This window comes from Rissa tridactyla, chromosome 22 (assembly GCF_028500815.1).
Source record: "Rissa tridactyla isolate bRisTri1 chromosome 22, bRisTri1.patW.cur.20221130, whole genome shotgun sequence".
NCBI lineage: Eukaryota > Metazoa > Chordata > Aves > Charadriiformes > Laridae > Rissa > Rissa tridactyla.
Genome location: NC_071487.1, coordinates 4,256,820 through 4,280,649, shown reverse-complemented (window position 1 = coordinate 4,280,649; position 23,830 = coordinate 4,256,820). Strand labels below are relative to the sequence as shown.

The window sequence follows — 23,830 nt, the reverse complement described above, 5'->3', positions numbered from 1 at the left end:
GGAGGCTGTAACGCAGGTATGACTTTGGTATTCATCCCCCGTTACGTTTTTTGCATCCTAATCAAATTAGATCAATCCCCCCCCCCCCGCAACAAAAGCTAAAGGTCTAGTATACTTTCATGCTAGTCCAATATAGGGCAGATGATATTAATGCAACATGGATAAGATGTTGTATTAAAGTCTCTTTAAAGATACTACCTTGCAATTTCAATGCTAGAGATAAAAGATTTCCAGTATTTACATAATGGATACATGTAACTTGGGCTTTTTCTATTAGCGAAAAGGGAGATAGGCAAAGAAAGCAGAGAAATCTGTTTGATTTTTTCCAGTTAGGTTCAAAATAAAAACATGCATATTTTACCCCTTCTGTAAAATCTATAGGTGTGACATATAAAATACATAGAAAAATATTGGAGAAGGGAAAAAATAGTTGTGTTTCGAAGTAGGAACTTAGTAGAGCCATTGTACGTGGATGAAGATACGGCAGGGTTGGTGAAACTGGAGATCAGTTAGAACTAGGTGTCAGGACTGTGCTGTAAGGAAGGTATCAGCTTGTGAAATACTCCTGAGGAAGGTTGATGAAGAGCCTGCGTTTGTGTGAGACGTTTGATTTTACCTAACAAATTGCTGTGTTATCGGGGCAGGGTCTGCACAGGTTTGAGGAAAGAAGGAGTAGATTTACCCTGTTAGTATTTATTCAATGTTGCTGAAACTTGTGGGAGGAGGAGTAAATTTTGTCATTTTGTCTAGCCTTTAAGTGGAAGTATTCGTTGCTCACAGTTTTTAGGTCTGTTCTGTATCACCTTACCAATCCTGCAGCACTTTCTTTTGTGATACTGATGAGTGGTGAATTTTTTTTTTTTTACTTTTTTCTTCCATAAATTAATGTGTATTATCAGTTTACCCATTCTTCTATCGGAGCAGGCTGTTTTCCTGGCCAAAACACCCGGGCTGTATGTGTTTCAGTAGCCATTCAGTGTGGCACATTGATAGGCATCTCCATACGCTGAATAGATTGCAGTGCCTGGCAAGGAAGCCTTGTCAAACGTAGCAGCTTTACTAGCCATGCCAGCATCGGATCTGGTATTTGTAAGAGCTAGTAGATTATTAAATGCCTGTCTTTGAGCAGTGAGTATATTTTCCTAATTTTCAAATGAAGTAATAGGTTTCAGATGGGGAAGAGTTCCAAAATGCTGTTCTCTGTTATTTTACTTAGCCCTGTAGAATCTCAAAAAAGATAAGGGTGTTTCATAGACTTGTTAGCAGAGTGTAACGTAAGGCTACTTGCTTCAAAAAATGAATATTGGGCCATTCACTTTTCAGTGTCCTGTCTGAAAGCGGGGTGGAAGACTAGTCAGACGGGTTATACAAGCCTAGAAAGGGGGTTTCATTTATACAGAAGTTATGAACCGGTTACGGATAAATGACTCTGTCAGGCTGGATCTATGGCAAAAGGGAAGTAGTGTTAGATGGTATAGTTATTGAATAACCATGAGCCTGCTTCCTTGGTGTGCTAGATTTTTGTAGATAATTTTGTTTTATGGCTTTCTAAAAGTGATTTATGAGCTTTATGCGCACGCTACCAGTGAAATTCTTTTGATTTGTGTTTAAGTGGCAAAGGGCACACCCTGCCTTAAAAACAGGACAAGGAAATTTTAACAAAAGACTTTGAAAAATTCCTCCTCTTATGAAAAGTGCCAAAAGAACTTTAACCCATTACTTCAGAACTCAGAAGAAAAATAAAGCAACTCCAGTGTTCATAACAGTGCAGTGCCAGACAGGAAGCTGGAAAAGAGTAAAAATAAAGTGTAATGTACTCAGCTTTGGAGTTTGGAGGTGGAGTAGCAGGAGTCACTGGACAGAGGGAAATTTACAGTGGCTGCAAATAAAGCTTGGCCCTAGCTTTGTGGTACACACTCCTCCTTTACTTCTCTGGCATCTGAGATTTGAGGGGCAGATATAAACTGAGGTTCTAAGGTGGTTTGCTCAGAGACCCCATACCAGGTTAACCATTTCATGTCCAAATTGACCACTGAATTTTAACTGGAATAACCACAATATCTACCACTTAGAAGTGGATGTGATCCGTCCTTTTAAAGCCTTTCCTGGGAGTAAGGCCCTTTAGAAAAACTCATGGTTGCAGAGAGCGACAAAATATCTACAGAAAGTAAGTCTGTCCCCTTTTCAGTGTTACTTATTGACATCAAGGGTGGAATATCGGAAGGAGGAATCAAGGAAGGGTAAAGCTTGGCTTGGCTGGGTACATAAAGTGGTGTTGCAGTATGAAAAGAGACTGCCTGGACCTAAGTTTGTAGGGTGAAAAAGTACCTACCCGCTATTGCAGCTCCAAGCAGCAGGATGTGTAGATCCCAACATGTTATTTAGAAAGGCTTTGAAGTGTGGCACTGTGGATTCAGTGTGGCTTTCCATTTAAAGTTAGAGGATGTGTGGGTCCAGGTCAATTGAGAGAGATTTTCCTTGGTTTTCTTTCTTTTTTTTCCTTCTTCCCCCCCCCCCCCGCTCCTTGATGGTTGTTTGGAGCAAAGAACTTTTTAGGGAGGACCGGATGGGTTAAGCTTTGGAGTGTCTTGGGCTGTAATCATTAGCTATCAGTGAAAGCAGTAAAGGAAAGAATGTTTATTTGCAGCTTTTTGCTTTGAGACTTTTGTACTGGTTCTTTTAGGAGTGCTGTAATCTTAACTATTCACTTAGGTGGGGGGCTTCTGATGGCCTGAGACGGTACAAAGGATATTTTAATGATCATGGTGTTCGGCTAGGACTTGGTTCCCAGGGCAGTCGTAATCTCTGAGTTGGAGAAAAATCACATTGAAAAACTGTCTTAATTTTACAAAAAGTGGAAGCTCGTCAACAGGGGTACAATAAATATTTGAGAGATTCTCTGATGCTTTTGAGCCTATACCAAAAAAGAGGATACCTAAGATAAAAGGGAAATGAATCTGCTGCCCCTCTCCTGCTCTCAAATGTGATGGCATTACAACTTTTGGCTAAAGCCTGCTTTTGCTAATAGATCCAAAATCAATTTATTCTATGTTATAAGCTAGGAAAAGCATTTTAGAAACCATCCTTAGGCCACGTTTGGGTTTCTATTCATCCTTCATTTAAGTTTATTAGACTTTGAGGGACCCTTTTTAGCTGCTGTTTGAACTCCAGTGTAAGCACACACATGCAGAGCTCACTAATGGTTCAGTTAATGAGAATGGTGGTAGAGAAGAGGAAAATGACAAGGCAGTGTATTTTGCAAATATTTTCCTTTTTCTTCCCATTCGTGTGTTTTAGTAGACGTTTCGAGTATGAGTGGATTCTTCAGGGCTTTTCCGAAGGAGGGTCTGCAGACCCTCGTATTGGTAGCATGTTCTTGCTTGTTAATGGGAGACAATTCCATTGTACATGTATGCTTAGATGCCTGCCTTCCCCTGTTTGGGGAGTTAGGATCCAAGACCTTCATCCCCTGGTGGGCTTAGGGTACTGATTTTGATGTAAACCAGGTGCGGTTACCGCACTTTTTATCATTAGAGGTACAGTTTGTACAAGAAATGGCTTCTTCAGCGACGTTAGTATCCACCAAGCAAACAGCAGGAATCGGGGTGGTCTGAAGCCGTTTGACGCTTCAACCTATTTTCAGCAAATCTAATGGCTTGGGCTAGAAGCCTGCGGCGTCTGTTCCCATACAACAATGCAACTACACCAGGAAATCAAGCTGCTGGATATGAATTGTGGAAAAGACTGCTGTGCAGCTGCTTGATGTTGCACATTGAATGAGGCATGTGGGATGCATTCATGTAAATACTGAATGTACTGTAAGGCTCCGTGTGGTTTGCAGGAGAGTCTCTTTTGCCCCATTTTGAGTTTTCATCTTGAAATGCAGAATACAAGATAATACCAGGAAATTTCATATCAATATTAGTAATATGCAAGTAGTATGCAATATTTGCAGTTTCGGGAGAAAAAAAGGAAGAGATTTCTTCCATTCTGTACTGCGAATGCAGAGTGTTTGCTGAGCTTCTGCAGCAGGTGGAACAAAACCAGTGAGGCGCAGATGATCCCCAACATGCATACAAACTCCGGATTTCTTCAGTGAAAGTGCCCTTGGAAAGTTCAAAAGCCTGGGATATCTTCCCATTCAGCCCCTGCAATATGCATATTGAAAAGGATTTTACAAAATGAGTCATCCTTTTACCATTGCGTTTAATCTTTTCTCAGTACCCACAGAGATCCTGTGCGTTCAGAAGTTGTCCCTTCTCTAAATGAAGGATTATGCTTTTCTTAATATTGATACTTATAGTTCAGTTGCTCCCCAAAGGAGATAGGATCTGAATTTCAGTGAAAACAGAATAGTGGATAAAGCTTGTGAATCTGCTTTCCTAGGATGACTTGAACAACTTTGAACAGAAAATTGTCAGTCAGTATCCTTGTCCGTGCGTTTCTTTTGCAGTGAAAAGCCATGCCTGAGTTTCTGATGAACGGTATGTTAACCTCGGACACTTTAGGCACAAATGGTTTGTTTTCTAGCTCTCTGATCTCATGATGAAAAACTCTGTGAATGCAACACTTATTCAGTGGTTTATTCGGGATTTTCAGGGGCGACTGTTTGAATCCTCTGCCTTAGCGTGCTTGCCAAACTTCTTCCATTTTCCCAAAGTCTTTCTTGTTTTTAGGAGGAGCCGAAAAAGGTTTGTTTCACATACGACCTGTTCTTAAATTTGGAGGGAAATCCACCTGTGAACCACCTTCGTTGTGAGAAATTGACTTTCAACAACCCCACCAAGGAATTCAGACGCAAACTCATTAGGGCTGGAGGGGTAAGTGCCAAAGGGACTGGAGATCTGAAGAGGTTCTGCTAAAATGTGTAGTGATCTCGTTTTGCTCTGGGGTTGCTTTTTAGCTGCGGCCTAGCAGGCTACAGTTTTCCATGTTCATCTAAAGGATGACCCAGCCAATTTTTACTCCTGGTTATGAGACTGTAGCACTTGAAGCAGAACTAAACCATTGCTTGTGTGATTGGTGGCACTTCATTTTCAATTTAAATGTGACCATTAATATCAAAGCACTAAAACCTCTCCGGAAATGGAGATCTTCTGTGGACGTTGTGCACTGTCCATCAGGCAGTTATTGTTATCCGTGACCTTCCTAGTGTCGTGAGCTGTATCAGTATAGAAAAGCTTGTGAAAAGGGAGAGGCTTCCAGTCTATTCCTTACTCATTTTTGCCAAATGAAAGTTTAATACTTAGCGCTTCCTGGTCACTAAATGTCCTCTAAACCTGAGGTCAGCTGCTTGTGGCTTAGATAATAAAAAATTAAGGGAAAGTGTTAGAATTTAGAGTGAAAATGGACATGGGAGGAAAAAAAATAGATACGCTCTTGAAGGTACAATAAGATACAGGTTGCTGCAGTGGATGAACTCTTACTTGTGGGAAAGTAATAGGCATCTCTGATGAAGAAAAGATAACTACAAGATCTCGGCAAATTAGCGCAAGCCACAAAGTGCATGAAGTTTTTAACCAGACAGAGAATGTCAAGACTGTATTCTAAGACACCCCCATATATAGTAATGTATAATTATGATCTGTTCAAGGACTTTATTCAAGATGGTCTTAATTGCTGGCAAAATTTTCTTCTGAAAAAACATGTTTCTGGCTTGAAAAATTAAAAAAGTAAAAAAGCTGTGGGGAGGTTTGTCAATAATAAATCTCAAGAGTGGCAAGTATTCCAAGCTGTCCTGTCCAGATCCTCCTCACTGTGCCAGTGCTTCTCCTTATTGGGCACGAAGAGGAGAGTGCTTCTTTCAGACATAGGGTGACTAGAACATCATGTGCTTTCTAAGATTTTCATAGAACATTATTGTGTTCCTTATGTATTGAGGTGTTTCCTCTGTGAATCTCTTTTGATGCCATTCATCTAGTGGAAATTTTCAGCAGGATTGTTCTGACAGAATACAGGGGAGGTAAGAAGGAAAGTGTTTCGCAGAGCTCAGTGCTTGGTGTTAAGATCTTAAGGAAGAGACCCAAGGCCTGCTTTTTTTTTTTTTCCTTCCTGAATGAGTGAATTCAGCTTCTCCTAAATTGATGAAGTCTTGCTCATTCCTTCCAGATTTACCTTGCTCCCTGTTCTCAGGATAAAAGCATTTGCAGCAGAGCACACAGTTCTTGTCTAAACTTTATTGCCTGCTTGTGCTCGGAATATTGGTGTTCCCTTTGGGAAAGATACTTGATATTGCATGTTGCGTTTCATTTTTTTTGTGGTTTTAATGTTCTGTATTTGAGGAATTGTCTTGAAACTGAGCATTACCTAGACAATCTCTTTTTATGGCCTTTAAGCAGGGGAAAAACCATCCAAAAGATGAATAATAGTGTGTTAATTGAGCAAGTGACTTAACATAATCACGTGTTAATAGTCCATGCGACTTTACTCATACATAATTTTTCTCCTCTAGGTGATGGTGATGCCAGAAGGAGCAGAAACTGTTTCAAGGCCAAGTCCCGACTATCCGATGTTACCCACAATACCACTCTCTGCCTTCTCTGATCCCAAGAAGACCAAACCATCCCATGGGTCAAAGGTTGGTGACGCACGCTTTTGTGTTACCCCGAGGTGAAGAAGTCTTTCAGGACTTGCTACTAAGAGCTTGTTTAGCAGCTGGTTTGGGCTACTTATGATTCTGAAAACGTCTTCCTTGTATTCTGTAGTTCACTAGCTAATGGTCTGGAACTTATCATAATTTAGGAGGCCTTTTTATGATTTGCTAGACTTCTCTACAGGGAAATTTTGAAAAGAAAATTAAGTGTCCAAGACTGGCATTTTTTGGTGAACCGTATCTTCCTCCTGTTCTGCTGTAGCAGATAAAGTTGAATGAAGTCCTCTCTGATTGTTCTGACTTATATTCTTGATACTGAGCGTGAATTATGTGGATCTTTGTCTGTCATGTAGAACTGTACTCTAAGTCCTTGCATCTCTTCACAGCAAGGCTTAGTAGAGAGTCAGCACTTCCTCTGTCATTAGAGCTACTTAGGGTAGTGGTGTAAAGATCTTCTGGTAGAAGGTCCAGAATGTAAAATATGCTGCACTTGGTCAGACTAGTTATTTTGTGATTTGATGTTTGCATCCAGCAGTGTCTAGTTCTTGAGACTTTCTGGTTTTGAGTTCTTGAGTTTTCCTTTTTTCAGTTGTGCGATGAATCTATTTTTGTGCAATTATACATAGGGGAAACAATCCACAGGCAATGTGTTTTGAAGCAGATTACATACGATTTATCAGCCTGAACAGTCACAAGTATTAACAGCAATTCATTTTATGATGTAATTCGATTCTGATATCCATTTTGTTCAGGGCTCTGAACACTTCTGGCACTTCAGTCATGTCTTCTGATGTTGATGTTATGAAACAGAATAAAGATGACTTATCTGTTAGTGGCTGATTTAATTTTGGTCAGGAATTAAGCATTAGAAAACGGAGAAGACAGAAGAGAAATAAAGGGTTCTGACACAAGCTCTGGTGAAAATTGCCAGTAGCTAGAGGCAATAGTCTCCTGCTTCTCTTCCTCCAGGCTGCCCTCAGAGGTGCGTGTGTGTTTGAGTCTTGGCATGTTCAGTTCATATGCCAGTGTCTCCCCGCAAGACCCAGTTCTATAAGTGTTTTGAGTTCACATATAATTCGCAAAGGGAACTCCTTTGCCTTCATGCGTACATGACTCTTAGGATAGGCAGGGTCCTAATGATTGGTGTCTTAAAGCTTTTTATTAAAGGTGATAGAATGCTTGCTTATATCATAGACTTTGGCTCCCTTACGATTGTAGGGATATTCAGTATTTTTGTCAAGTTGCAGTGTGGTTGATGTGGTGAATTGGCAACTAGGTTGCGAACATAACTTGCATTTGCCATGGATGTGATTTAACCTTAAAAAAAAAAAAAATCCCCCTAGTTGTTGGGGTTTTTTCCCTAAAATGTTGTGTGAAGCATAACTTTGTGTGACAGCTTGAGTGGGTTTCCTCTTACCTGGCTTCAGATGTTAACACTACAGATTAAATCTGAATAAAACATCTACGTTTTAGACCTCCGTTTATAGACCATGGAAAGGAAGGAACATCTGTGAAACGTGTTTCATCCTGTCCTAATGTAGATGTTTAAGTGGCTGCTGTCAATTTCTGTCCATCAGCTTTAGGGAAATCTAGATGTCTACCTCTGAGGTACATAAGTACATGAGACATCTGTGGGTGGATGTCTACATGAAACAAAGGCTTCAATGTGAATTTTGGGACTGTTTTATAATTCTGTGCAGAGCTTCGATTTCATACCTAGCTTGCATGTTTCTTTTGCTGAATTTTAGGATGCGAACAAGGAAAGTAGCAAGGCATCTAAGCCACACAAAGTAACCAAGGAGCACAGAGAGAGGCCAAGAAAAGACTCTGAGAGTAAAAACTCCTCCAAAGACCTTGAAAGAGAACAAAACAAGCCTTTGAAGGACTCCTCCAGAAAACCAACTGAGAACAAAATGCCTAAGGAGGAGAAGGCACCTCCAAAAGCTGCTTTCAAGGAACCAAAACTGGCCGTGAAGGAGACCAAACTGGAGAACACTTCTCCAAAGGGTGGGCCACAGCCGGAGTTAAAGTCTTCCAGCAAGAGGCCCTCCAACGTGGAGTCACCAAAGCCTAGTGCCAAAAAACAAAAAAAGAGTAGCTCCAAAGGGGTAAAGAATATTCTAGGGACATCTCCCAGAACCTCGTCTTCCTCATACCCAGAGAAGAAACAAACCAAGGAGAAGATGAATGCCAAAGTGGAAAAGGTAAAATCTGAAAGTGAGGCCAAGGAGATCAAAAAGCCTGTGGAAATGGAGGAGTCAAATTCAGAGGATGAAACTTCTTTCAAGTCAGAGGTGAGTAGGGATTTGTCCTTTACCAGAATTTTTAAGCGTGCTGCTTAAATCCCTGCATGAAAAAGATGTTGAAAAATATTCCCTCAGATAAGGTAGAGATTGGCAAATACTTAGGCTGGGGTGTTTCTCAAATAAAACTCTTTTTTTGAATATCCTATCAGTATTAATCGTTACTACTGCCTGGTTTACCTCCTATTTCAGATGCGCAGTTCTATTTAGATTTATCTGCAGGCAGAGTTAACTAAAAGTCAGAGTTTAAGGTTATGGTCTCGTTCGTCCCTTGCGGTGATGTTTATGGAACTAGAGTGTAGTAGACGTAGATACACTTTCTACCTGCTTATGGTAATGTAATTTTTGACCATGATCTTAATTCAGAAAAGGATGAAATAATTTCAGTTTTGTTTCTGAAAAAAAAAAAAGGTATTAAAATGTAAATTAAAAAACCCTATTCCTGACATGGCCTGTAAGAAATGTGCTATTGGCTAAAGCTCAAAATATAACCACATGCCACTAAACCTGAATAAGTTGTGTTGTAAAATATAAAACAAATTATGTTTTTGTGCTACTATTTTTAAAAGCTGTCTAAATATTTTTTTCCTTTTTACAACGAAGAACATTCCTCATCCTCTGTCTTCTACAAATCGTTTTCCAAAAGAAGGCAAAAAAAAAAAAGTAGGAGGGGAAAGACATGACTTAAATCCAAACTCTTGCTACATTTCACTTGTATATTTTGTATTTGCTATAAGGAAGCCATGTATCTTCTAATAGAATTCACAGGATAATATCACACGAATTTTTGAACTGCTTCCTACTGACCACTTCAAGAAAGATTTGTTTTACTAGAATAAATCTTCTAGGGACAATTTGTATTATGATTTAATCAGCACTGTGATACAATAAGTATTGATGTGTTTATTTCAGAAAGGATTTTTTTGCAAAAGATTCCCAGTAAAAGAGTTTATTGGGGAAGCATTAATTCAAGTTACTCTGCAAAGATCTTTTCCAGATTGATTAAATGTTTGTAGATTGTGCATTAGGAAGAAGCAGCTCCTCTCCACTGTTAGCCTTATACCTGAAGTGCATCAGTGTGTAGCTAGCCCATCATTTCTGTACCAGATACGTGGCCCTCACTGCGAGCCCCTGTAACCTGCTGAGCTCTGTTACGTCCTGAGTGTCTCGCACTTCATTATTTCTTAGGTGACATCCATCCCCTTGGGACTCGCCATGCAGCTGTAAGCCGATAGCGCTGATTAGACTGTTCCGTGAAACCGCAAACTGTGGTTGCGGTTCTGCAGCGTCTGCTGCAGTCCTGTCCTGCCCCCACCAAGCTTTGTGTGCTTCTGTGTCCTCTCTTGCACCAGCTCTTGTGTCTCTTGGATGCTTGACAGAGGTATTTGAGTGCTAGCCCAGGAGGCGGGCAGGAATACTCAGTGTGATGGAGGGGGAACCATGGCAGCTGCCAGTCAGATCAGCTTAGGTTTCTGTGGAACTTGAAGCTTAAGGGTATAACTGCATAATGCATTGGCATCAGCAGAGAAGACTGTTTGAGTTCCTTTTCCACCCTGGGGGGTTCTTTTTGCTCCCAACCCTGCAGTTTGCTACTCCATCGTTTGTACTGGTACAGCTGTTTGTGGATCTGTGTGGTAAGCCACATCACTAAAGCGAATGAGCAGCTGGAGGTGGACTGGGGCCCGGAAACTCTTAAATCAGCTTTGCTGCTGCAGCCAACATATTGTGCAACATGCTCCGAGGCTGCGACTCCACGATTGCTTTGAGTTGACATCTTTGCAGGCTGCTGTTGAAAGGAACAGTCTTGCTCTCATTTGTGCTGCTGGCATGAGAGCTCGTGTGACTTTGCAATGGGCCGGAGGAGTTTCTCCTTCCATTTCAGCTCCTGCTGAAAGTTAGTTATCCTTTCCCTTTTTTTTTTTCTTTTTTTTTCTTTTTTTTCCTCCTTCCCCCATCAAGTCCAGTTCCCTGAACTGGCCTCATGCTTGGCTGCCTACACGTTAGTGCTGACAAAAGAGAGAGGCTGAGATGTGAGGGCAGGATTGCTTTTTTCCATTGTTGGCATGTGTTTTTGTCATATCTCGGTGACAGTAACTGCAGCGTGAGCATGCAGAGCATGTCCAGCTGGATGCCTCCTGAAGGGTTGAAATTAGCTGATAGGGTTAATGGCAAAAGGAGAGACGAGCATCTGTACAACTTCCGACTGCTGCTTAGGTCCTAATAAGTCATTTTAAGGGAACACTTGCTGGATTATCAGGAATGAAAGATGTTAGGATTGAATGTGAGGGTAAGACACAAGAGTTGTCCTTCCTTACTTGAAAATGTTGCTCTTTCCTTTCACGTTGTAATTTTTGGGGGAAAAAAAATAAAAGGCTACTGCAATGTGCCAGTACGTCCAATATTGGCATTGTTAAATTATTCTCCTGTGCTCCTGAATAATTTACAAGGGTTGTAATAACCCTTTTTGTCATTTTTTCCCGCCTTCTTACAGTTGAATAAATGAAACTCTAACAATACTTGGGTGATAAATTATAGGGAAGGGTGGTATTGGGATGAAAGTCCTGCCGCGGCTTTCGCTTATTAACGCCCAAAGCTGCTGATGTGCCTCTTTCTACCTGTTTACAATGTTTTTATAATATTAACACTTTCATAATAAAGTTTATTGATCAATGGGAATATGTGATTTTTCTAGCATCAGGATTTTGGTAATGGAAGTGGATTCCCAGGAAAGGTGCAGTGAAATTGAAATGCTAAATTTCCAGAGAATTACTTTAAAAAAAGGAAGACAATATTACAGTGCATTGAGACTCTTTAAACTACATTTTACTCAGTAACAAAAAACCCTTTTAAGATTTTTGTAATAGTCACTGCTGCTCTCGGGGGATGAAGAGTTGTTTTAGCCTTCGCTGCCACCTCGTGGTCCTTTAAGCTAAAGCGTGTGATTGCTATACAATATCTGGGTTTCTGTTAAAAACACACATAGCACTAAAGCTTTTTACTCGCCTTAACTGCATAGTGTGCTCCTGGCACTTCTGCTGCCTACTGACAGTGAGTGGCGTTGGTTTCACGAGAGTTTATCTGGTTTCTGTTACGTTTTCACAATAAACTGGAAACAGTACGGTGGATTGCTCAAATTGGTGTAGAAACAACTGTTTTGAGCGTATAGTAATAAATTAGAACTCATTTTGGCGTCAAGTGAGCTACTTAGGAAAGGCAAGCCTGTCTCTGTTTAACGATCAGTACGAGGTGTTCAGAGGGAGCGTTGGTGAGTTACAACAAATAACGCTTTTTAAGAGGGCTTTGCTAATTGTGCTAAGTTGTATGCTAGTCATCTTTCACATTTCAAAGGAAGGGGTTTTCACTTTTACATTTTTCAGATGCTATTTTTCATCACTTGAGGCTATTTGAAACTAGTGGCGTGAAGGGTTTTGTTGGCAGCTCATGCCGCTACCCGGGAGCACTGAGCTACGCTGTACCAGTTTTCATAAATGTTGTTTCTATTTACCTTGTATTTTGTATATTTTCTGTAATCCGGAGAACTGCATTCAGCCACCTATGACATTGTAGAGTGCTCAAATGCTTCTATCTCCCTGTGCTTTGTGCTCTGCGCTGGTTTTCCGGATGAGAAAGGTTAAGATTCTTTTTTCTTTTTTTTCCCTTTTATGGGGGGTTAAGTCTGTCCAGTCCAGCCCTTCCAACTCCAGCTCCAGCTCCGACTCCAGCTCTGACTCTGATTTCGAGCCATCTCAGAACCACAGTCAAGGTGCGTTGCAAGAAATAAAATGTGTTTAAAATCTTCCTTGCATAACCTTAAAAGGCTCGTGAGAATTGGATCTGTTTTCCCAGCACTATATATAGTTAAGGCTAATACGGTTTCTTGTATGCAACCATATGTTGAAGCTGTGACGCTTCAGCAAGAAAAGGCGATAATGTCATAGTGTAATCATGAACAAGTATTTTTCTTGTTTTGGCAGTTAATTTATGAGTAGGGTATCTCTCTGGATTTGGTTCTTTCCCTGTTGGCTTTGGTTCCTGCCTCGGTTTATAAATGTTTGCTGTTGCTTGATCTACAGTGTCACCAGAGTATTTCTCCTCCGATCTCATATATGCTTTATTAAAAATTATAGATGTGACACTCATCACTCTGCCAGCACATAACGTAGCTTTTTTTCAGATTCCTCCACTGAAAATCCAGAGAGATATACTGTGGCAATAGTAAATGTTCTAACCTTAGCAAATACTGTGTTGCTACAACTACTGTCTCTTGAGTGACATTTAAAATGGTCCCCAAACGTGTGAAAAATGTGTCCTTTTGTTTTCATTCCAAAAGAGAGTGGGAGGATTTGGGGGGAGGCTAGGGTGGCTTTGCGGCAGTTGTAAAGCTTGTCAACTCAGCTTTAGTTTTGCGACTGAAATACAGTGTCTTTTAGCAATATCTTTGTGCAAAATGAAACTACCACTGACATCTTATTGAGAAATCTTGATGTATCTTAATAATACCTAATCCAGTTTAGATCAGATAGCTTGGATGGAGTTCTGCTGCACGTGTCCTTGTGTTGAATCGCTTTCTCCCCTCTCATCCCAGGCCCACTGCGCTCCATGGTGGAAGATCTGCAGTCAGAAGAGTCAGATGATGATGACAGCTCCTCTGGAGAAGAGGCAGCAGTCAAAGCAAACCCAGTCAGCCGGGATTCCAGGTGGTAACAAATCAGGAAGAAAGATGTTTCTTGTCTTTTTGCCTTCCATATTTGGTGGTTTTTGTGTGTCCTCCTTTTGGAGGGAGGAATCAAAGTGATGGGGCTATGTGTGAGAGGCAAGTGTGAGAGAAGGAGAGAAAGGGCAGATGTGTGGAGCACATAGCACGGGGTGGGGACACAGAGTCGATGAAAACAGCAGGGTGAGAACAGAATTGAGGAGAGATCACCGGAGCTCAAAGAGAGGAAGCCACTGGGAAGCGGTATGTTTGAGTTTGCAGGTGTTAGTGACTGAGCCCCTTAAAATAGTCACCTAATTGTCGTCTTCAGATCTCTGCTGAGCTGAATGGTGTGTGACACCTTTGATCTGCAGAGATTAGAGAAGTGTTGTGGAGGCTGTCAGCATGTGTGCTCTTCTTACTGCATATGACTGATACAAAACTGAGAAGTCTTAGTCTTTGCTGATAGTGTGTGCTGACAGTTGGTTACTTGGCTCCTATGGGACTTGGTTAACAGCTGTTTCCTGCTTTAGTCAATGGAAATAGTTGAATTTCATCCTTCTCCCCTCAGGAAATGCTGTTGTAGCCAAAACCTGGAGTCTCAGGCTAAATACTTGAAACCAAATGCTTGGCCCAGATAGCAGCTGCAAATTTCAAATGATGCTGGTGTTCACCAAAACCTAAGAAAAATAAAATAAAATCTGTTGTTGCACTCTGTCATTATCAACTAAACAGGAATGGAGAGACTTTGAAGTATATATATATTTTTTTTTTTTTATACCTTTAGGGGATAGATAATAAATAGTTTTTCAAGTTCATCAAAAGTAGGATACCTGGTATAATACCTCTATAGGGCCACAACAAGAATGAGAATAAATAGCAAATCTCAAAGGTCACAACAAACACTAAGTGCATTTTCTTGCCTGTGTTCTCAGTGGGGGTGTTGGAAAGCCCCTCCTGCAGGTACTGGGTGATTTTTGGAATGAATCCTCAAAATGAACAGTTGCTGCCTGTGAAAATCAGGTGGTACTTTCTGAGTTGTTCTAAGGGGACTTCTGTATGAAAGAGTTGAACTGCCAGCTGTAGCGTGTAAACTGAAACTCCCTCTTCTGCCTGCCCAGGGAATGGAAGATGGCAAAAGTGATGTCAGCAGGGAAAAAAGGGATTCTTGGAAATTACAGGCTGACCATTTCTCCCAGACAATTTAGCAGTCTATAATAAAGAGGAGAATTTCACTTAACTCTCTGTGGTTCGCTTGACAGCTAAGTAAGTTTCCTACTACCTGGTGATGCTAATTCTCCGCTGCTTGCTTTTCAGACTGAGCCTTAGTGACAGCGACAGTGACAACAGTGCAGATTCCTGCCTGCCGAGTCGAGAGCCACCTCCTGGTCAGAAACTGCCCCCAGCAAATAATAAGGTATTGCATCCTGTACCATGCTACTTTCCACCGCTCTTGGTTCCTTGTTCCACACATGGTGTTAGTTCTGACTTGCACCAAATTTTCCCTATCTCACTGTCTTCATCAGACAGGTGATTTCTCTCTGTTCAGTGTTGTGCACCCAAGCCATTAAACCACCGTCTCGTCTGAACTAATTTTAATCCTTAATGTTGATTTCTTTTATCCTCAGGCATCTGGAAGAAAAAGCCCAGAGTCTTGTAACAAGCCGGAGAAGATCCTGAAGAAGGGAACATATGACAAGGTAGGTTTGAGGATTTGCATATCATAGAACTGTTGGATACTCACTAACATTTCTGTGTAGAAAACAATCTGAATCAGCTTAGGCTGTTCACATTGTTCTGTCTCAGCACGTTAAAAGCTTGAGTATAATGAAAAATAGATGTTGAAAGGGACAAACTTTGGAGAGTGACACTGCAGAAATTGTGTGGGTTAAATAGATGGACCCCCAGGTTGTTTCCATATGCAAAATGTTAAAATTAACTTTATTTGTTTGCCCTTTGTCTGAACCAATGGTCTGGCCACCGCTGCAGTGGGGAGTGCCTCTTCGTTAAAATGCAGCTTTTTATCTGTCTTTGATCTTACAAATTAAAGATTGTTTGATGCTCTGCTTTGCTGGGTTAGTTGAAACCTTTGTTTATTCAAGGAAATTCCCTCCTTTGTTGCCTCCAAGGAAAGCAGAGCAGTGTACATGCTCCGAAAGCATGGCTAACTCGCAAGCAGATAGCCAAACCCCAAGTTGTCACAGTCCGCTGTGACTTTTTTTCATAAAGAAATCAATCAAATGGGAGCTTAATACTTTTCCTTGGTCTGATCATGGAGGTCCTTGCAGTAATCAGAAGATCAGTCTGTAGCTCTCGTTTGTGTGTTTTAATACTTTTTCAACAGGAGAACAGAGCACAGGTTGGTCGCTTAATGTTAGGTCTAGGTGTGATCTTGGGACACTTGCATATCTGAGTCTCCTGCTAGTTACAAAGTATTCGACCACTAAATACTGGTAACTGGAGCTGAGATGGCTTATCTGAGGCAAGGTTTGTAGGTAACAGTACCTTTTATTGGACTACTTAGTATAAATAGCAGGGAACATCCTTGAGACCCATTGAAGAAGGTGCCTGAAATGCCATCAGCTTTTCCAACTGTTAGAGGTTTTCTAAAAGATACCAGCTCTCCCAGCAAGCGTAGCATTCAGTCCTGCTTAGGTGTTTGGGGCTGCATGAATGTGCTGGGGGGGGGTGTATATTTCACAATTTTTTTGGGGGGGGAGGGGGAGAATTTGGGATGTTGTGGGTTTTGTTTTTTTTTGCCTTGCTACAATTACTTAAATGAGTTCATTTTGCTGATACAGACATGAACAACTCTGAGGCAGCTTTACAGATTAGGAATCTATCCCCTGTGAGCCAACAGAACTTATTGGCTGCCTGGAAAAAAAGAAAATAAATTAAAAAAAAAAAAAAAGAAAAAACAAACTGCCCTTATATAAGAACAGTTCCCATATTGAGCTTGTAAACAATCCTGCATTTACCATTGTGGCGTCAGTAAAACTACCTGAGAATACAGTGCACTCAAAGAATTTTTCCTTCCCTAAACACAAACCATTGTTCAGCAGATTGCTGGGATGTTGGTCACTGACGCAGGTGTTTTCAGGTAATGAGTAGTACAACTGGCTGATGAAGAACTCGTGCTGAAGTTCACCTCGGTGAACTTCACCTTGTTGAGGTCCTCTAAGCTCAAAGGTTCTGACCACTTCTTAAAGCTGGTTACAGGTGTTTGTTTAATGGTGTCATTAACTAGTCTTGCTGATGGTCTTTAGACCATCCGTATTTGTGTGAAGTCTTTAGGCTCCCAGTACTTGATAACGATGGAGGAGGCGGTAAAAAAGGTAGAGAAAAATTGGGAATAGAAACATGTCTGAAAGGGCCTCCAGTTCCTCTTATTCTCACTAGGAAAGTCACTTTGGCAGTCATACAAACATGCCATGTGTGTCACTATTTCTGTTCATGCCTCCTTTACAGGCCTACACTGATGAATTAGTGGAGCTTCACAGGCGACTAATGGCACTACGAGAGCGCAATGTGCTACAGCAGGTAGAGATCATTTGTCAGCTTTCTGGCAAGCTGTTGTACTCTGGTAACCTTTGTGTCCAAGGGTCTCAGACGGACCCCTGTGATGCTTGACCTCTCACTTGCCTCTCCTTCATGAGAGGGTCTGGTTCACTTTGAGAGGAAAGATATGTAGAAAAAAACCCCATCAGATGTGCATGCAATGTTTTTGTTGGAAAAGATACAGAAGTGTGGTGTGTGCACCTTTCCTCTGCCACCCTGGTAGCAGTCCCAAGGCTGGGCTCTCTTGGTGTAATTTAAAAGGAAAGAAATGTGCCCACATCGCGTTCCCAACTGAGCTAGTCAGACATGCAGCAGGAGCTGGTTTGCTTTTTTGGGAGAGGATTCACTTCATGTTGTGAGACATTCTCATCTGTGAGGCTGTTCTAAAGGGATGAGAAAAGGACTGGATGGGTTGCTCTATATCTGCTGGCCTTTCTGCTGTCCTTAATCTTTACGGGGTCTCTATACATCCTTGCTTGTCTCCTTTCTGTACAGATTGTAAATCTCATTGAGGAAACCGGGCATTTTAATGTTACCAACACAACCTTTGACTTTGACCTCTTCTCCTTGGATGAGACAACCGTCCGTAAGCTGCAGAGCTACTTGGAAGCAGTGGCAACATGACGCTTGGCCTTAGAAGCAGGCTGCTTTTGAAACCAGAAATCCCGTTTATTGGTACCAGGAAACGAACCCATGGAACTAGGCCTTCTTATTCTCTTGATTCACCCGAAGCACTGCCTTAGAGAACAGCCATGCTCTATGAATGCACAGCCAGCTGCACTTTCTAGTAGGCTTCAAACAAGCACCCATATTGCTGAGTCTGTCCTCCCTAGCTTCATAAGTACGCTTGGGCACAGGTCCTGAGTAGAGCAAAAGACGTGCTGCACTTAGCTGCACAGTGTGACCTTTTTGGTTTTACTTCGAGAAACTGTGTTTGAAGAGCACATTTTCAGGCATCTCTGAGATCTGAAGAAGTGTGGACGATGTTTTCTTCACCAAATCTAGGGACCAGCCTGCCTGTGGAGAGCTTTAGCGAGTCCCGTTTCCTCCAGCTCTGTGAAGAAGCGTTCATGCTGTGTAAGCAAGATTGGCTTTTACAAAGCTAGCCGAGAGACTGATGACAGAGGAGGCTTCCCAGGGGTCCCGCTGGTCTGCTGCAGAGGAAAGTGGACAGATTCCAGTTTTGATCACTTGCAAGTTAGTTCTGCCACGGTTCGGTATAGAGCGCTGCTGTAATTTGGCTCCCGATTCCTACAGGGCATCGTTCCACACGCAGGACCTTCAGCTTCCTGCAGAGACAGTTCGTGCTCTTTGGAGAGGCCTCTAGAATCTGCTGTCTCCTGCTGGGGTTTTGAGATGTCTTGTTTGTTGATCTGAGCTCCTAAACAAAGTCTCACTCCTTTCAGTCTGCTTTAACTGTAATAGGACTACAAAACTGTAAGCTGTATATTTTATATATATATTATATATATGTATGTACTGTATGTATAAGAAGGGCCTAGTTGGGTCTTATGATCTTAAGGGTGTGTTTTTCTGTTATGTTTTTTAATGGCTATGGCAGGGGAAGGGCGCTTAATAAGATTTGACTTGTTTGTTAAAATGCCTCTTGTGGACAATTTTTAGTGTATGAAAGCTGAACAGCAATCTTCAAAGCATTTTGTGCTCTGGAAGGGACTCACCTGTCGTCTTTTCATTTGTCAGTGTTTAATAACTTTGCCAAAATAGGTGATTGGTTTTGTTCTATGTTCTCAAAGAGGAATCTCCTACAGTGGCCCCTATAGTAGTGGCTGTACTTTGGGAAAACCGAAACAAGGGAGAATTTTATCTTGGGACACACCTGGAAAATGCTGATGTAAAAACCAAGTTAAGTCAGGTTTGTTTCCTCCTCCCTTTCCCGCCCCGCTGCCTGTTAAAGAAATGGCAGAAAACAGTAAACACTAATCCAGAATCTTTCATATATTTCTAGTTAAACTAGTATTGACTTCCAAGTGTTGTCTAGGTGGGTGTGAGGAAAGTCCCGTGGCTTTCATCAAAACTGTATTACACTCCCGTTCCCTAAATTCAGTATTTTTGTTGCAGAATTGCTCTGTTTTTCCAATCAGTGTGTAAGCTTTTGCCAAATGTTAAGTGGGCTGCAGGCAGCGAGGAGGAGAGCAGCGGTCCAGGGGAGCCTCCGCTCCCGAGTGGACCTCCCATATCTGTGAAAGCCCCCTGTGGGAGCTGGGGGGTTGTGTCACTCCAGGGTTGGCTGTCCCTTCTCCATTCTGAACTTGCAGTCCCTTGTTTTGGGTTACCCCTTTCTTTATCATGGAAATGTTGCAACTAATCAACTTAAGTGGCAATATGATGATAAGCTTGTTTGAGTTGGGTCATGTTGACCCGATTCCCATTAATTTTGTCTTTGTACCATCTTTCATGTGTCTCGTGTGTGTGTGCGTGTGTGTGTATATATATACACACACATATATATATAAAAAATCAAGCTCATGCCAGGTGCAAACCCTGTCACAACAGTGATCTCAGCTGTTTTCTTTCTTGATGGACAATGCCAAGCCTGGATAGAAACCCTGTGCGCAAACGTACACGGAGAAGGTGGAGGACAGCGGGAAGAGGAGGAGCTGCCATTCTGTCTTGGTTGGCAGTGGGATGCATCATGGTGGAGGACAGCAGACGCAGGCCACGAGTGTCACAGACTCTCCCGTGTGCTGTGTTAGGCCTGGTGGGTATGTGCGAACTGCTCATGGTCTCTGTTGCATCTGTGGCGTGGAGGAGGCAAGCCTTGTGTGGTCGCTACGGCCCCAGACTTGGCTCCCTGGGTGTGCGGAGACTCCTGCCCGCTGCTCCCAGCGCAGGGTGGGGTTGGTGACGTTGTCCTGTCCCTGAAGCAATAGGATCAGCGGTGGTAGCCAGCCTGAGATCTCCTGAGGTCTTTTGCCTCCTCTCTCCACCCGGGTAACCCACTCCCACAGTCATTGCATCCTGTCGCCTATCCTGGCAGCGTTTCTTCTGGGACTGTCAGTAGCCTCCAGAGTTACTCCATGAGGGATGGGAGGTGCCACCTCCCTTCTGTCCCCTTCTCCTGTTCAGATCGGAATGGTCATGCTGCTCCCAGCCAGTCCAAGAACACGTGTGGGAGGGTGTTCCTGAACTTGGCTGGAAGTGCCCGGGGCTCCCGCCTGCGGCTGTGGCATCGTCCTGTCCTGGAACCGACTTTATTCGTGAAGTCTGATGAGCATTGATAGGAATTTTGTTTGGTTTTTATAAGAAGTATTTTACACATGGATTTTTTTAGACTGTTTATAATCTCCTTGAAAACCTGAAATAGGATTGTTCCCCCAGCAATAGTTCTTTTCCATTGTGTGCACATGCTGATTTGTTACTAAAAGGTTTCTTGCAAGTACTTAGTTGTTCTACAGAGTTGTTGTTTTTTGGGGTATGTGGTAGCGTCGGGGACCACAGGAGGAATGACTCTGCAAAGAAAGAATGGTCAAATTTGGGCCTCATCTTGTGTCCCCTTCTAGTTACATATGAACGAGTTCCCTGTGTAGATTCTCTATAGGCTGGCTGAATGCTGTTCTGAACATGCCGTGTACAGGTATTTGTGGATAAAGTGTTTGTTCTTGTGTCACTCTTGAGAGCATGGATGGATTATTGTACTATAGGAAGGAGGTGGCAGTGCTGCCGTCGGCATTGCTTCAGGTCTTCGAGGATGTGTAGTAGCTTGCGTTGTTAAAAAAAGGAGAAAAAAAAAAAATACCCAAAATCGATTTCTAGCCATAATGGTTTTTCCAAGGAAAACAGACAGAACTCTGTTACTTTTCAGTGTCCTTCATCTTGTTACTGGAGGCGTGAACAAGTGCGGATCGGTCTGAAGGCTATCAGAGTTGCTTTGAATTGAATCGTGTTGGAGGTGAGATCAGGACACAGCTTTTCCTTTGTCCTTGGCCTTTGTATTAAAGGGCAAAAGAGGGGGCAGGAGTATTTTCCGGTTGTCTTGGTCTGCGTATGTATTAAGCCTTGAGGCTTTGATTACTGACATTTACTATTAAAAAAAGGAGGGGAAAAAACAAAAAAAAAAAGGATAGTAAGGCTGGCTGGATCCCAAACCAGCAGCTGAGGAATATTGGACATGTAGGTAACGAGACTGGCTGTGCTGTGGTCAGGCTGAATACATGGAAGTGCAATGATTTTGCCACCAGTTCTTCTGTTGCTGTGTGCGGTGGTAGCATCAGAACTAGCGAAGCAATTGATGCAACAATCCAGAAGCAGTTTTTTGTCAGATCTTGAACGTATTTGATGGTGAGAGAGGTTTAAACTTCCCTTACGGAGCTTGCCCTGTCACGTTCTCTGCGAGCAGAGACCCGAGTCGCTCTAGTTCTGCGGATTTCAGCTGTCCCGTTGGTGAATGCACTGGAGCGCGGGCGCTGGGCTCGGACGGAGCTTCTCTCTGCTCGCCCAGGTGCCTGGCACTCACGAGTTGGCATGTTCGTGTCGATGCTGGAGACAACCATTGCGCACCTTGTTACCAGTAGTACTTCTAAAACGACGAAAATCGGTCGGTATTGCTTTCCTGGAGGCGTGAAATAGCCATCAAAAACTGACAAGATGAGTTTTGCACTCCTAAAGAAAAAAAATGTAAGTACTTCAACTTCTAGATAATTTTTAATTGTATTTCTGCCTAGAGCCGAGGTATTAAATACCTTGTCACTTGAGGATTTTAAAAGTTGTGTTGGGAAATGAATTCTTCACTCAGCTGTAAGAAATTCAGCTGGCCCAAGACTAACTTCAAGATTTAAAAAAAATAAAAAAAAAATAAAAAATCATGTTTGTAATACGTTACAGGATTGTTTGTCCTGAATTTTAAACTTTTTGTTAAATTTGTGGAACTATGGAGGAATTTTCTAGAAAAAGTGAAATAAAGTAAAGATGGAAAAGTAAAACTTCAAGTGTTTTTGTTTTTTTTGTTTGTTGTGTTGCTTCTCCATGGGCAGCAACGAGGTTTTCCTGAAGCGCCTTGTTATCGAAAAGGTTTTCCGTGGGAAATGCAGAAGCCGGTAACGCAGTCGGCTGCTCGGCAGCTCCGCAGGGAAAGGAAACTTGTTCTAAGCGCAGTCGGTCTGGGGTAAGGCTCTGGTACCACGTTAGCGTGGTAAGTCAGTTGTTTAAATCCTGTCGCTGCTGCAGGGTGGTGTTTGGGTTCCCTGCGGGAGCTGTGAGCGCTAGGTGGAGCGAGCAGGCCAGGACACAGCTTCCCTCCTTGCTTCCCTGGGCTTTGAAGGGGTTCTCCACTGCTCCCAGAGCCTGTCGGAGCTTGTCACCAACCCGGCAGAGCCCAAGCGGTCCTTTGCCGTGGGCTGAGCACGAAGGGTAAGGCCAGGAGCTTCCTTCCCCAGGCTGGGGTGGTTTCAGCCTTGATTGTGATCGTGGAGTCGGCTCTGGCTGCCACTCTCCCTGCAAGAAGGCAAATTACAACCTTCTCGCCGCTCCCCACGCTGTCACCTTGGCCCCTGACCTCAAGGCAGGGTTGAGGGTTATTTTGCAAAAATTACTGAAGTGTTAAGAGACACAAACTGCAGAGTTTGTTTATTAGGCATTCCTCTGAAAGTTGGAGACATTTCAAATTCTGACATCTGAGAACACAAATGATCGTGGTTACAATAGTGCATTACCCACCCTTCCCTACAGGGGCTGGAGGCACACGTGCGAGTGGAATTTCACCAAGCCCAGATCACATCCAAAGTTTTAGGTTTAAAAAACCCAGTCCCAGGTACTGTTAACACCCACGACAGTGAGGTTTTGGCACGACGTAGTGCCGTAGGTACAGCTGTGACCTGAAGCCAGCAGCTTGCTTGAGCTATTTGTATTATTTAATAGTTCCATTATCCCCTCAGAGCACCCGACATCTCCGGGTGCTCCTCCTTTGGTCATAGGAAACGCTACCCAGAACCACTTGTACTCAGATGAGTGATTCCTACTTTGAAATAAGCCATTTTACAAGCAATCCTTCATTTGCCGTTGGGATTAACAGTCCCTGCAGACGCTGGACAGACTGGACTAAGCCTTGCACAACCATTTAGAAGTGACCTTCAAGAGCTCCTGGGTGCTTTGAAGAAGGTGAGCCCCTGTGTCCTACATTCCATGGAGTCAACGGCTGATCCCAGACCTCCAAGAGAACCAGCCCAACACCGTCTCCTCTCCACCAGTGCAGGTACGAAGCCTCGGCCCCTCGCGGGAGGCTCTGGCCCCTACTCCTATGATTTCAAGACTACAGACAGCTTTCACACGCACTTACCACTATCCCTGGGTGTAAAACACTTCTCACAACACAGGCCACGTACACCACTTCAACAATACAATTTATGGCTTCGTTACAACTCAAAAAGATAAAACGGACCCAAAATATTGCACAGACAAACCCAGCAAAGGTGAGGTGCCGCACACACGCCGAGCCAGCGTGTGCAGTCAGGCAGCATTCATCATCTTCGACAGGAGCCAGGGTGTGGGGAAAGAGACTTAAAATAATGCAGATGTCATCAGCATGCAGTTAAACAGACACCGCTATAAAAAGACATCTGCCTTTCTCCCTCCGCGGGAAGATTGCAGGTCCTGATTGTTTTACATTCAAGCTCAGGAAAAGAAAACTTTGGTTAAAACATAACGTGTAATATGGATTTACGGTAAACA

At 42.7% G+C, this 23,830-nt stretch overlaps 1 protein-coding gene across 3 annotated transcripts in view; it reads left to right on the top strand.

Annotated features, from left to right (window-relative positions):
• Window positions 1-22,674, top strand: part of MLLT1 (MLLT1 super elongation complex subunit) — a 32,996-nt gene extending 10,322 nt beyond the window's left edge. Inside the window, exons 4-13 of one of the 3 annotated variants that reach the window (XR_008463305.1) lie at window positions 4,677-4,820; window positions 6,452-6,577; window positions 8,341-8,887; window positions 12,563-12,658; window positions 13,481-13,592; window positions 14,906-15,005; window positions 15,217-15,288; window positions 17,057-17,128; window positions 17,642-21,781; window positions 22,138-22,674. Coding sequence is in view for 2 of the 3 variants with exons in the window: in XM_054181796.1 (XP_054037771.1) it covers window positions 4,677-4,820; window positions 6,452-6,577; window positions 8,341-8,887; window positions 12,563-12,658; window positions 13,481-13,592; window positions 14,906-15,005; window positions 15,217-15,288; window positions 17,057-17,128; window positions 17,642-17,770 (1,398 nt within the window). In the remaining variant the exon portion in view is untranslated. Of the gene's footprint in view, window positions 1-4,676; window positions 4,821-6,451; window positions 6,578-8,340; window positions 8,888-12,562; window positions 12,659-13,480; window positions 13,593-14,905; window positions 15,006-15,216; window positions 15,289-17,056; window positions 17,129-17,641; window positions 22,101-22,137 lie in introns of those variants that run through there. The other 2 variants (XM_054181796.1, XM_054181797.1) reach the window with 2 other exon arrangements.
• The last annotated feature ends 1,156 nt before the right edge of the window (window positions 22,675-23,830 follow it).